At 37.5% G+C, this 14,374-nt stretch overlaps 1 protein-coding gene across 4 annotated transcripts in view; it reads right to left on the reverse strand.

The window, feature by feature from the left end:
* Positions 1-14,374, reverse strand: part of ANKRD12 (ankyrin repeat domain 12) — a 58,650-nt gene that overhangs the window by 18,198 nt on the left and 26,078 nt on the right. For all 4 annotated transcript variants that reach the window (XM_064433599.1, XM_064433615.1, XM_064433604.1 and 1 more), the window contains 4 exons: positions 7,785-7,931; positions 6,542-6,742; positions 3,182-3,324; positions 1,454-1,601 (listed from right to left, as the gene is read on the reverse strand). In XM_064433599.1, the coding sequence (XP_064289669.1) occupies positions 1,454-1,601; positions 3,182-3,324; positions 6,542-6,742; positions 7,785-7,931 (639 nt within the window). The remainder of the gene's footprint in view (positions 1-1,453; positions 1,602-3,181; positions 3,325-6,541; positions 6,743-7,784; positions 7,932-14,374) is intronic.

Genomic DNA, 14,374 nt, shown 5'->3' on the forward strand with positions numbered 1-14,374 from the left:
TGCACAACCTACAAGAGCCCAGCTCTGTCCTCTTTGCAACCTCTCCTCAGGTATTTTTATGCATCAACAAGATTCCCCTGAACCTTTGCTATTTCAGGCTCTTTGTCGTGTTCCTGGCCCTTCCCTAGAGTCTCTCCATGGTGTCAATGTCTCTCTTGTACTGGGGAGCCCAGAACTGGACCCAGCACTCCAGCTGTGGCCTCACCAGTGCTGAGCAGAGGAGGAGGATCACCTGCCTCAGCCTGCTGGCAACATTCCTCCTGATGCAGCCTGGGACACCACTGGCCTTCTTTGCAGCAAGGGCACTTTGCTGGCTCATGATCAACCTGGTGTTGTTCAGCATGAGCCAGGCCCTTTTCTGCAAAGCTGCTTTCCCAGCTGGTCACAACCCAGCCTGCACTGCTGCTTGGATGTTTGTTCCTGCCCAGCTGCAGGACTTTGCACTTCCCCTTGCTGAAAATACACGAGATTCCCACGAGCCCATTTCTCCTACACAGTAAGATTCCTCTGGATGGCAGCACAACTCTCTGATGCACCACCCACTCCTGCTCAGAACCCCCAGTTCTGTATCATTAGGAAACTTCCTGATGGAACACTCTACCCCAACCATTAATGAAGGTGTTAAGCAGGAGTGGACACAGTACTGATCCAAGGTACAGAGGCAGTTACTGACCTCCAAATAAACATTGTGCAGAATCACCACCATTCTGGCCTAGATGTTCAGCCAGTTTTCAATCCACCTCAATTCTTTTACCTAAAAGATTCTGAATCATTGAATAGTCTGTGAAAGCCAAATGAAAAGTTCCTGTCTGGCACTCAAGCAAGTTACTCATGGTCAAAAATCTTTTGCCTCTGAGGAGCCAACAGTTCTTTCTGTGCTCCAAGAAGTATTCCCTGCTCCTCAATCTGCAGAAACATAGGAGGGACTAAGAATTACTGCCTCCACTTCAGCAACTTACTTACCTAGTCACCCACAGAAACCAGTGGCCCCCCACTGGCAGGAACTTTTCTACCACTGAGTAACTAAGTTACACCCATATGAAACACTGACTCCTGGTTAATCTACTAAAGATGGGAAGTAAGAGACTTTGGGGATGTTTTTCACCATGAAACAAACCATCTCAGAAACATGCTGTATTACAACAAATATGGTATTTTCTTTTCTGTCTTTCTCTGGTAAAATCACCATTCTGATATAGAGTTGATTTGCAAAGTGGGAATGGCTTACTAAAAACAGAGAGAAAAGAAAAAAAAAAAATCAGAATATGCATTTCAGATAATTCAGCTGAAAAATTTAACAAACTACCTCTAAAAATAAAAGTGGAAGGCAACCTTAGCAATACCAATTGTTACCTGCAGCAAGCCTTAATAGCTAACACTATGCAAAAAAATTAAGGCCACTTAACCTTAGTGAAATGATACATTAAGTTTGCAATTAAATAGCTACTTTTACCTGAGCAACTGTTCTCATCATCAGAGATGGGCACCTCTCTTTTCAACAGCATTTCCAATTCTTCAGTTTCAGCAACATCAACAGGTCTTTCCCCATGCTTATTAGCTTGAAATGGATTTCCACCATGGCGAAGCAACAGCTTCACAATCTGCAGCATTAAATAAATTAACTTTGAGGATATCCACAACACGTTACCTGGGCAGCATAAAAATCTCCCATTGCACACAAAATGTCAGCAACATGACATGTGATCCTATCTGTGATACTGAGACTGGAAAGCAAGACTTCAGCCATGAAAATGAAAAGTCTAGGTAGTACATACATAGTAGTCTGCTCTGTAAAGGAGCTGAAGGGGAAGCCTAGGGACAGCTGCCCTCTGTTACACAGACACAGCACCATTATAACAGAAAGAAACAGGGGCCTTTTGTTCCTGCAGTTCTAGCATTTCTTCACATAATTTATCTGGTTCCCCACCTACTAGGCTCTTTATCCCTCTGCACTTGATTCACTCTCTTGCTCCAAATTTTATTCCACTTAAATAAGGGAACAGATAGGCTTTTACAAGTCACAGTACTATTGGTTTCCCCAGCAGTTCCAAAAAGCCCTGAGAGAGATCCAAGTATCTTACTGGAGGAACAAAGCACCTCCACCTGCAACTGCATGCAATACATCAAAATCATCAATTTCTCCATCATCAAAGGCAACAATTTGTTAATATTACAGTGAATCTAAGACCACTGCATTAGCACAGTGTCCAGTATCAATTGCTTTTTTCCCCTATGTGTAAAAAGAATGCAGAGATTCAGCAGACAGCAATACCTTAAGAGGAAGCTTCAGAATTATTCTGGTACATATTGTCAGTGAGATGGCCACAGGTACCTGTACTAATACCGGATAAGCAAGAGCTCCCGTTCTCCAACACTCTACTACAGCTCTATGAAAGTGTGATCTAAAGACCCAAGATCTTTGTTTACACACCTAAAAAAGCCGTAACAGCTAATAAAACATTCCCAACAGATTATCTTAAGTAATTTCTCTATCTTTTCCAGAAAAGCCTTTCAAACTGAACATCTAGTCTGCAAGGTGTACTTGATTTAAGGATGTATTCTCTCTTTTGCTTTATACAACAGATTGCATACAGAGTAATGAAATAAAAGAGATATAAAGGGAAAGCAGAGTCATTTCTGCGTCTTATTTGAAGAAATCAAGAACAAATTTGAAAGTTAATCTAAAGCACCTACAGAACTCAATTTGTCTTCTCCACTAAGTGCTGATTGGTAAATTAAATAAAAAATTAAGTATATACATCAGTTCTCTATTTCAATGCCATTAAAATATTTAAAAACAAAAATAGGATATATACCTTTAAGTATTTATAAACATGTATGTAAAATATACATGAATCCACAGTACACTTTTAGGAGACTTTTTTTTTTGAGAATTCTATACAGTAAAAGTTTCTCAAAAAAAGTCACTCAAGTGCTTATTTACTGAGAAAATAAAGATGAAACTTTTAAATATTTAAGAAAACAGATACTGGTAGGAAATATCTGGCAATAGAAGTCAGATGAAACAAAGACAATCAGAACACCTTTAGGATGCTCCCTAAACAGCAGAAGCTGAACTACAAGACCATATGACTGCAATGAGGACAGTTAGGATTTGTTCTGAAGCTTCAGCATTTCAAACCACATGCTAATCCCCCTCCCTCTCTCCCAGAACACTCACGTTTCTATGTCCACTGCTAGCAGAATCGTGAAGTGGGGTATCATCATCCAGGCCCTGTGTGTTCACATCTGCTCCCGCTGCTATCAGTACTTTAGCAACATCGTAGTAACCAACATTACAAGCTTCATGCAGGGGTGTCCAACCTAGAGTGAAGAGTGGTAGGCTTAAGACAAAGATCAAAGATTTGGTTTTTCATTCCTGTGCTACAGATCTCTATTGCCTCTGAACACTTCAAAACACTCTCACACACAGTACTTGGTAGAACAGCAATGTCATCCATCTGATAAACAACATATGCTTTATCCTCATCATCATCAACTTTAATCCTCACATCAAATTCCAAGTTTTTCTGAGATTAAGCTGAATGCTGGAATCACACATCAAATAGTAGAAGACAAAATCTGGTACAAAATCCCCAGGCTAAACATGTCAGAGATTCTCTGACTAGTAAATATTTGAAATCTGGTAGGTGTATATATAAATAATATTCTAACGTACAGAAACCATTTGAAAACCACACTATTGGAAATGGTAAGTGTGGCAAATTGGCATAACCAATGCTCCTTTAGTGTTACTGAGCATGTACTAGGAATCATTAACAACTTTAGCAGCTAGATAACAAGCTATTAATAAATAATGGCAGAGAACTTATTCTGGTATTTCCCAGAACACTAGACATTTTTTGCAATTTTGATTTCCTCGAGTTCAGTGCTCATTTTCTGTAGCAGAGTGTCAATTGAAGACGACAGCCCACACGTGAGATATTCCTTACCTCAATTTCCTCTCCCCAGTTTGATTACTTCCTTCATAGCTGACCTGAACTGTTGTTGATGCCTTCTCAAAGCCCAGTTCTGGGGAGGCATTCAACTTTTGTTTCCAACATAACCAGTAAAAGAGGTTAATCACATGAGCTTATCAGTATCAGTCTTGTACATCCATGAAGTGGAGGTACAAGAAACCCCTAACTTATCTAATCCCTCAGTAATGGGATTTCTCACCTTCAGCCTTCACTCAACTTCCAAGCTGCCACTCATTTAAATTTTAAAAGCAGCTAAAAAAATAAAAGGAAAAAAGAAAAAGGAAAAAAAAGAAAAAAGGTTCTAAGTTATTCTAAAGCAAAACACTTCTTACTGTTCGTCATACACTAAATTTCCTCTTCAATCATCACTTGGGTTACTCACTTCCAGCACTGTCTGGCTACCACCTCCATCTTTCCATTTTCTTGCCATTTGCCCTTTTCACACTCACCCAACATGATAACGCTCTTCTACTCTCAGCCCTCTGATCCTGTCTTTTATCCTCTGTATTAATTATCTTCATAATTTTTCTCCATGTTGTACTGCTTTGCTTTTCCATCCTTTCACAATGTCCAGCCTGCCAACTCTAGTGCTGGCTTGCTGTCAGTATCTGTTTCCTTTACTCTTGTTCCCACACAGCAGTATCATTCTGGCAGATATCCCATGAGCAGGGTTACTTCCTCCATTACTAATGCATTTTCTGCTCCTTTAGTTCTGCCAAATCCTTAGCTAAAAAATCTCTAATTCTCTAAACTACACTGCATCCTAAATTCCTACTTTTCTCCACTCATGACTCACTGCTTCAATCCTCCCCCTCTTCTTGACTTCTCCCTCTACACAGTATTTTGAAGTTCAGCCATCTCTGCTTCTCACTTCAGATCACCAATAAAAAAAATCTCACTTGATCCCAAACAACTCCTCCAGATTTTGAACGAAATCTCCAACAACTTGAATCCAACTGATTCTCAGAACCAGTTCTCAGCCATTGTGCTTTTCCTTTCATTCCTTTCCTTTAAAATAAAACATCTGCCCTAGGTCAGACTGGGATGAAGCTGTGAAGTTAACTTCCTTCAGAGCAATTCATACAGTAATGTGCATTGTATTTGGGGCATATCACGGCATATTGGTGTTTTGGCTACTGCTGAACTGGGCTTGTGAAGTGTCATGGTTTTCTCTCTCTCTCCTCCTGCACCAGAGTTTGGGAGGGGACACAGCCAGGACAGCTTCCCAAATGTGTATTCCATACCACAGGATGTCATGCTATAGAAGCTCACTGAAAGGAGAGGGAAAGAGGGTAGTTTGTACACAATGGCATTTGTCTTTCTTTCCAAGCACCTGTTACATCTGCTGAGGCCCTGCTTCCTGGGAAGGGACTGAATATTTGCCTGATGATGGGAAGTAGGGAATGAATTCCTCTTCCTCCTTTGCTTGCACAGGCAGCTTTTACTGTTCTTATTAAATGGTCTTTAACATGACCTACAAGAGCTTTTTTCTATCTTATTTTCTCCCCACACCTTGTTGAGGAAGCGAAGTGAGAGAGCAGCTGGGTGGGCGTCTGGCAGCCTGCCAAGGTCAACCCACTACATCTCTTCTTCAAGTGTTTCTATTATTCTCCCAGTGATTTCTATGGGCCTGTCTTCCCCTGAACCTCCCCCTCCTTTTCTAAAATTGCTCTTGTCAACAAGTTCTTCTCATCTCCCCTCACAACTTCCTTGAAGATCTCATAGTGTTCTACTTCTGCTTGTTGTCTTCTCTTCCTCTACATGCTAGTCCTGGGCAGCTTCATGTTCAAATACAAATTCAGCTACCTTCTTCAAATCAAGAAATTATCAATCTATTCCTTACCTAAAGTCAAGATTTCAGTTCATCTCATTAATATCTTCTCTTGAAGTCAAGTTTGAGCTGACAACTAATTGTACTATATAGTCCTTAGCTTCTCCCATGGGGGCCTGCTGCCTCAACTCCTCTCAACCATTCCCACTGAGAACATAATCCAGACCCATCAACTTAAAAACATGATATATGTTACAACTTAACAAAGCTCATCAACTATTATGTAAATCACAGTAAATACTGACATATCAAAGCAGTCATTAATCCAGCAGGACTAGATGACAACTGCAAACATACCACTCTCCCCTGCCTTGCTGCATATCATCTGTCCCAGTGAAGACAGTGCACATCACAGCGCCACCACCTCCACCACCACTGAACTTTGCATCTCCTCACAAAGCCCACAGTCTCACCATTTACCTCTGCCCAGCACAATCCTACCAAGTTCAGCAAGAACACAGAATCTGTGTGCACAGATCTCTGTCAATACCTACTGCACCAAGGCCCTGGACACAAGTGAAACCCCTTGGTGTTAAAACACTGTTCTCATCATACACCATGTACTACAGTGCTCTACCACTGCCACAGGAAATGAAAAACACAACTTTGGCAATTTCCATGAAGTTACACTTTTTTCATTTGCATACAACATGAACTGAAAGGAAACCTCTGTCAACAACTTCAGTGTTACTTTTAATGTATACAGTTAGGAGTACTCATATTAACTTACCTGCAAAATCTTTTACGTTTACATTTGCACCTAATCTGATTAGCTCCTTGACCTGTTTAACATCCCCTCGAATTGCTGCCATATGTAGAGGAGTTTCCCCTCGTTCGTTTCTCTTGTTAACTTTGTCTTTTTGTCTTGAAGAAGAGGTTGGAGTTTTCTTTTGTGTTGGTGTTGTTTGTAAGGAATGATTTAAGGTGGAATCTACAAAACAAGTTTTTAAATAGTCAGTGTTAAGTTAATTAAAGTGAGAGGAAATAAAAAGATAGTCAACACTTGCCTTCAAAGATGATAATGACCAGTGAATAATTATTTTTAAATAAAAGACATTTCACCCTTCACAGGTGTCAGCACAATGCTGATTTCCAATGTGAAAAAAGGCATTTTGCAAAACCTTACTACTTTAAGCACGTTTCTAGGAAAGACGAAGTCTACCCAAACAACAAGGTTCACATACTCAAGGTGTAAATTCTCCTGAATCAAGACAAGGTGAAATCATACAGATCAGTATATATCCTGCTTCCCCTTCCTTCAGCAAAATTCCACTGTATTTTCATGTAGTGGGATGCCAGTTTGAAGAATTATAGTCTGTGTATTGTACTACATACAAATCATCAGCTGTACCAACACAGCTGGACTGCTGGATAGTTCCTTAAGTTCCACAGCTGGGTGGACTGGATAGTTCCTTAAGGAAACCAGCCATTTGTTTTGAAATAGCAATGTTGTAAAAACTTTACACCTGTAGAACATATACATATGTAAAGATTTTTTTAAAATGCAGCTGGACCAAAGACAGTTTGAAATGGTGAATTAAGAACAAGATGTCTACCCTCTCCCATTAAATCAGAAGGAAATGATCCCATTTCCTCCTAAATTAAAATCCTGCTCCAAAGTGAGAAAATGAGATAATAGTTAAGCTTCAATAAAAATTAAAAAAGAAAGTATTTCAGGCTTTAAATAATCCATATGGAACAGTGTCTGAGAGGCAAAAATAAACAAAGGAAGAAATTAAAATTTTCAGTTTTTACAGCTATCACAGTGCAAAGCTTTTCACACAAATACAGCAGATCAAGAATTTTTCATCAGATTAATTATCCATATGAAATAAATTTTAACAGAAGTAGGAATGATTTAAAGTATTTGAAAAAAACAAAAGATTACTGAACAACATCAGTGTTCTGAATATTCTGACTAGGACAGAATTAAACAGGCAGGAGGGAGCAAACTGTTAACTCTGTAAGATCACCTGGGCTGTTGTCTCTTGCTGTCATCTGCATGAGAAGTGCCATCTGTTTGCGCTCTGACAGAGGGTAACCAAAGAGAATGCTGACGGGTGCTGATTTCTTATTCCCAGCATCCTTCTTCATTTTCTTTTTCTCCGGACCTTCCTTCTCTAGAAATAGGAACATTTCAAGACTCAAACTGCAGTTCCATTAATGTATTTTTCTAAAAATAAAACCATCCTTTTAAGGCCTGTAAACTTCTGATTGGTGACAGGTGATGAAAAACAGAAATTACACCTCTAACTTACTGCATTTGGATTAGTGTTGGTTACCTGTTCTAATCATATTAGAATAATAAGCTACTGAGATAAAGCACTTAAAGCTGTAAGCAGGATTACCAAAAAATTCTAACAGATGAAAAACCTGTTTCATAGAAGGAATGCTGTGTATGTCAAAACTTTAATTCTCAGAGATTAAAGCCAGCAACTTAAAATTTCTGTAAAATCAGCTGGCCAGCTTTCAACATTGAATACACGTCTGAGACTATGCTCTCTTCTACTTCTCTCAAGACACCATGGTAAAAATTAGGAAGATACTAGTTAATATTCGTATCTGCTAAGTAATTGGTTAAAAGATTGTTTTTCTCAAACTCATCCTGGTATTTTGGCTCAAAGCAATTTCTTCTCTAGAATTCATATCCTTCAAAAACATACAGCTATTTTATATATACATAACTTCTTTCCTTTTATCAATATTTACAGAAGCTGTTTAATATTTCATCTCCAAGTTTTAAACCAGGAGCTAAAATTACACATCTGAGTAAACACATCAAAAATAAAACAAAACAAAACTCCCACCAAAACTAAGAAACCCTGTCTTTTGCAAAAGCATTAGACCTTAAAACAGAGGACTCCACTGAGGAAAACTTCACTGAACTTCTGCAGAGGTAAAAATTAGAATCTTAAGTCCCTTTGAGGTTCCTACTTATCTTTTAACTTTCTATAGTTCTGCCTTATTTCTTGTACCATTCTTTTCCTCTCAACTGATTTTCTGCCTTCCTAGCCTTCCCTAAATCTCACTTTCTAGGCCTGATTACAGACACAAGCTCTAGTACTGCAGTGCTCTTGAGGCACAGGAAGGCACATCAACAGTGCTTACCTTGAATTCCATACAGACCCATAAGAAATACATGATTTTATGGGCTAAACAATTGCCAGTGAGAGTACTGAAGAATGGAAAGCTACAGACCCACGTGTATATTTTAGAAACCGCTATAAATTTATCCATCATGCTTAAAAAGGAAACAAGATCCCTTTTACAGAATCAAATGATGTTTTTTTTCCTTTTTCCTACACTGCAGGCAACTCAGAGTCTTGAATATCTAAAAAATTAATTCAATATCCAAATCAACACTATTTGTATTGAGCCCTATTGGTAAAAACATCTGCATAGGAAAATAAAAAAAAACCCTTAACAATAAAATTGTGCTTTAAACTTTTCACTGCAAGCATGCTGTTCTTTCTGCAAAGATAAAGGGCAGCATACTCTTTACTGACTAATTTAGTACTTCCATGGAAATAACACATTTCAGATTGACCAGCATAATCAGATATTTCTTAGCATATGCTACTTACTGCTCATGATTCTTTCCTTGAAAAACACACTTATTTTCATTCTGAATTACTGCTTACCATTCTATAGCTATTTTCAGCTCAAGAAAATAATGTATCAAAAAAAATGAAATAAAGTTTTTGATTATCTAGGTTTTACTCTTTTATACATTGGGATTGTCTGAGTTTTTCAGGTTCTTTTTTTTTTTTTTTTTAATTAGCACAATTTATTCCTGCCTCATGTTCAGTGCTCCATTTTACTGGGGAGGTAAATTCTTCTATTACACTTTGTTAACACAGTGTTTGCAAAGCATTTCTATTTCTTACAAATTAAAAGCACCAAATAAGAGCATAACTGTTCTCACCAAGTTATGCTGTAATTATGCACGTACTGCTCAAAGAAAACACAATTTTATTAAAATGGGTATTAGACTTCATGTATGTTGTCAGTTAATGTAAACAGTTTAATAAACAAAAGTCAATATGATAAAAAAACAAAGCTAAATAACCTCAAGATTATAGCAGGTGCAATCCCCCCAAGATCTCATGGATATGACCTGGTTCTGACAAGAGGGGTGGAAGAAAGCAAAAATAAAAAAAACCCAAAAAACCACAACAAAACCAAAAAACCAACCAACTAAACAATCAAACAAAAAAACCCTACAAACAAACAAGAACCCCAAAAATCAAACCAAACCAAACAACAACCACAAAAAAAAACCCCAAAACAAAAAACAATCAAAAAACCCCCCAAAAAACAAAAAAAACCCCAAAAAAAAACAAAACCAAAAAAACCCAACAAACAAACAAACAAACCAGAAGAAAGTGAGTAGGGCATATAAAATAGAAAGTTTTATACACCAAAACATAAATCAGTGTTCCAAGAACACCATCATATAGCATACTACACTTTAACAGGATGAGACCAACTTGACATTTAGGAACTTCAAGTTCTTAGCTATTTTTTATCTCACAGTAACAGAAAACTTTCACCACTGTGAACTTGATGTTTCTATAATTTGAACAGCAACAATTTCCCTAATAAAGGAACAGAATCAGTTAACAATATTAAATTTAGATAGAATTTAATGTAGAAAATTGACTATGAAAATCAGTCGGTTCGGGGTTTTTTTTTTTTGCTGTTGGCTGTTTTGGTTTGTTGGTTTTGTTTTTTTGTTGGTTTTTTGTTTGTTTTTTTGTTGATTTTTTACATTTTTAATACTTTGTTTGCAAATTCTAAGTAATATGAATATCTTCTATTACATTCACATTCTCATCACTTGCTGCTGTTCTTCAGCAGTTGGAAATGAACATAACAGATTTTTTCACTTTTTATTAAAAAAACAAAAACTAGAACTCTTCCAGTGGCTTCAACCACCTTTATTAAATAAACATCATAATACACAGCCAAAGCCCTCTGGACTATATATCTTCAAGATTTTCCCTTAGCAACACAAGCTTTTCAATGAACACTAAAAAAATTGTTTTGAAATACTCAATTTATGTGAAACAGGAATTGAGGAGCATCTGAGTACTTTTTTGTAAAAGGGGTCAATGAAATCCACTCACAGTACTTAAAACATACTGGCACGAGGAACATCAGAGACACTGGTGACTGTTTTAGGATAATTTACACATGACAGATTTTGTCCCAAGGCAACCAATAATTTATCTGGTTTTTTGTTTGCTTGCTTTTTTTTCCCCCAATTGGATAAATTACAAATACCCACTCAAGTAATTTTTAATGTTTTGGAAAACTAAATTATTAAGTAATGTAATATGTGGATTTCCCAAAAAAAAATCATGTCAAACTAACAGAGTATTTCATTTGGTAAAATAATCACCTCAGTAGATAAAAGAAATTAAGCCAAAAAACCCCACCCCAAATTCAAACTTCAGGGCTCATCATACTCTGTTTTTATGTAAAAGACTCCCAATATAGCATAAATCATAAAAAATAACAGGATCAAAAAATAGGACCATGCAAAATTAAAATATGAACTGCTTGAAATGAATGCTATGAAGTCATAAGACTGAATGATATACAACCAAAGAATAATATGTTCATTGCTAGGTCAAGACCACTCCTGCAGATGCTGAAGTTCAGAGACAGAGTTTACAGAGCTCTGCGTGATCATTGCAACCTGACTGAAGTTACTTCCAACAGAAACACACCATGACTGGCTGTGTTTCCTATCCTCAGGGAAAGAGAAAGCTCAGAATGTAATGCAGAGACCCCACAGTGCAGTTAACAATGCAGAGATTCCAAGGTACTATTGTGATACCTAATTAATCAAGTTTATGACAGATTTATTTCACATAAACAACACACAAAACCACCTCCACTTTCCTGCCTGCAGCCCAAACAACAGTTAAATGAAGTTGTTATAGTTGAACAATAAGCCCAAAGCCAGCAAGCAGTGTGTGAACAGTCCCTTCAACACTCCCCCTAACCTCTGTGACTACAGAAAGCACGAGCACAGGAACTGTGTTACTGTGATGTACCCATGCAACATGAAGAGGTCACATGTTTTGCTCTTCTGGATGATAACTAAGTGCTAAAAGAAGTATAACTGTGCCAGGTTTGGACTATTTAAAAACTGAAATTGAAGGGGTCAGAAAACAAAACCAAGATCCTGCTATAAACAGTAAATCTGGATAACATAATTTCCAACAAAGATAACGAATTATCACATTCAGTGTAACTGTAACTCATTGTTCCTGAATAATCAACTCTGTAATAAGACTCTCTTTACAACTGAAAGATTTTTAGGATCTGCAGTTGTGTTTAATTATTATGAAAAATTCAAATTTCTCTCTTCAGACTAATAAGGTAGAGAAAGCAAACAAATCTGACCTCTGCAAAATCAACACGTGTCTATTGTTCTTATTCCAATCACCACATCAGATTACTTAAAAAAATTAAGAAAATTTAAGCAACCCTGTTTAAGCAGTCTAAATAACTGATGGCTTTTCAATCAAATTACAGTTTTGGATTGGGAGACTTAAAATCAGAGAATTTATTTTAAAATATATGAAAAATAATTCTGATTTGATCTTCCATTCCAGCAGTTTCAATCAAAGCTTCCTTGTAGACTCCTCCCCAAGATTTACTTATAAACAGGTTAAAGCTATACTACATATAAATGAATTTGCCTGCAGGATGTATACATTTTTTTGTGGTTGCTCTGACCAAGAATGGGGACGTCACAACAGAGCCCTCAGTTTCGGGAAGCCACCACAGCCAGGGGAGTGTTTCTTCTGTTGTGCAGGGCTGTGACACAACAGGATGCTGCTGATAAAGACAGGGACAGAGTGTCCTTCCAGGTGTGTCCTGTTCCCAGGGGCCTCTTCAGAGGGCCACAGCTCTCTCCAGGACTCACGTTATCTTTCAGACCTGTGCAGACTCTTACATTTTGCTACAAATGCTGTTTGGTTTCAATCTTGACAAAACTGACTGGGTGTAAAATGTACTTTGTGTATCGTGTTGCAGAAATCAAATGGGAAAAAAAAAAAACCTAAACATTTCTGTGTTACATCAACATTCATTTTGGCTGTCCATGTTCATGATCACCTGCATTAATTAGACAAAACCTGAAACAAAACAAAACAAAATAGCCCACCAGAAAAAGGAGCAATTTTTATAAAAATCAGTAAAAAAAGGACAAAATTTTAGTTTACAGAAGACTCTGGAGCTAGAACCAAGAAAGCCTTAACGATGTAAAGCTCTAAAAATTAGGTAACACCATTCTTTGAGTCATCTACATGCCTAAACAGGACAAAATCCAATTGTCATGGAGTTTCTACAACCATCTAGTGACCCTACAATGTATCTTGGGGATAAACCATTTATTAAACTTTTAAATTAAAAATTTTTAAGTATTTCTAGCTACTTTTATGTTTTGGGGTTTTTAAACTCAGACGTAGTTTTAAAGACCTTGAAGCTAACAGGAAGCTTTTTGTTTCCTTTTCTTTCTCCCCCTATGTGTCTGATTACATTCTCATTTCCAAAAACTTATTTTCTTCCTTCTCAACATCTGCCATTCTCTGTACACAGCTGTCAGGGAGACACTTCTGTCAGAGGTAACAGTTTAGCTCAGTGACAGCAAACCTTTTCCATGTATAATGTCACATTTGTGCCAGAAGCAGCACTGTATTTCATGATCACTGATGTCAGTCCTAATCCATGTCAGTGACAAACTTGGCACCAGTGTAAGTGTCTAATTCCCAGTGGTCTAATCTAATTGGTTAGGCACAGAATCTGCATTACAGGAACAGTTTTTTCATCCTAGCAATGCTCCTGCTCTGAAGTATTTGGAAGGTTTATGTACCAAGTTTTCCACCTGCAAAAGGGCAGTTGCTCTAACCTCCTTACCTCAGCAGAAATTAAATGTTTACTAAGCTGAGGTGTTTGCTAGCACCGAAGAGCCATGTGCCTTCTACTTTTATATTAACTATTTCTTGCCCCTACTTGAACTGTCTACTTCACCTCCCGGCTACAACTTCTGACAAAAAAAAATTACAGTGTGAGCGCTGTCTTTTTGTGCATGTCTAAGTGTCTCAAGTAATCAATCTTGTTTGTGGCAACTGTAACAATACATGCTATAGCAAAAAAACCACAAAAATTCTGCTACTTTACAAGACGCTTGGGACAATGGCTTATTTAAAGTTGATGGGGGTGGGGAGACATGACAAAAGATTTTCAACAGAGAAAAATTTCAATAAATATTTAGTATTACATCTAAGTACACTTACTTGCATTATGAAAAAAATAGTTATAGTCTAATATCAAGCAAAAAATGTAATACAGGAGGTGCTGGGAGCATACTTCTAATTTAGACATGGTCTTTTCAGAATCAAATGGTATCGTGAATAGTGCAAGAATGCTGCAGAACCACTGGGAACAGAACTAAAGCCAAGAGCATTGTTTTGTAATGTGACTACTTCAAATATGGATTTCATACTAGCCTCTTACAGTAATAAAAATATGCATGCATTATCAA

The sequence above is a fragment of the Passer domesticus genome, chromosome 1 (genome assembly GCF_036417665.1).
Source record: "Passer domesticus isolate bPasDom1 chromosome 1, bPasDom1.hap1, whole genome shotgun sequence".
Taxonomy (NCBI): domain Eukaryota; kingdom Metazoa; phylum Chordata; class Aves; order Passeriformes; family Passeridae; genus Passer; species Passer domesticus.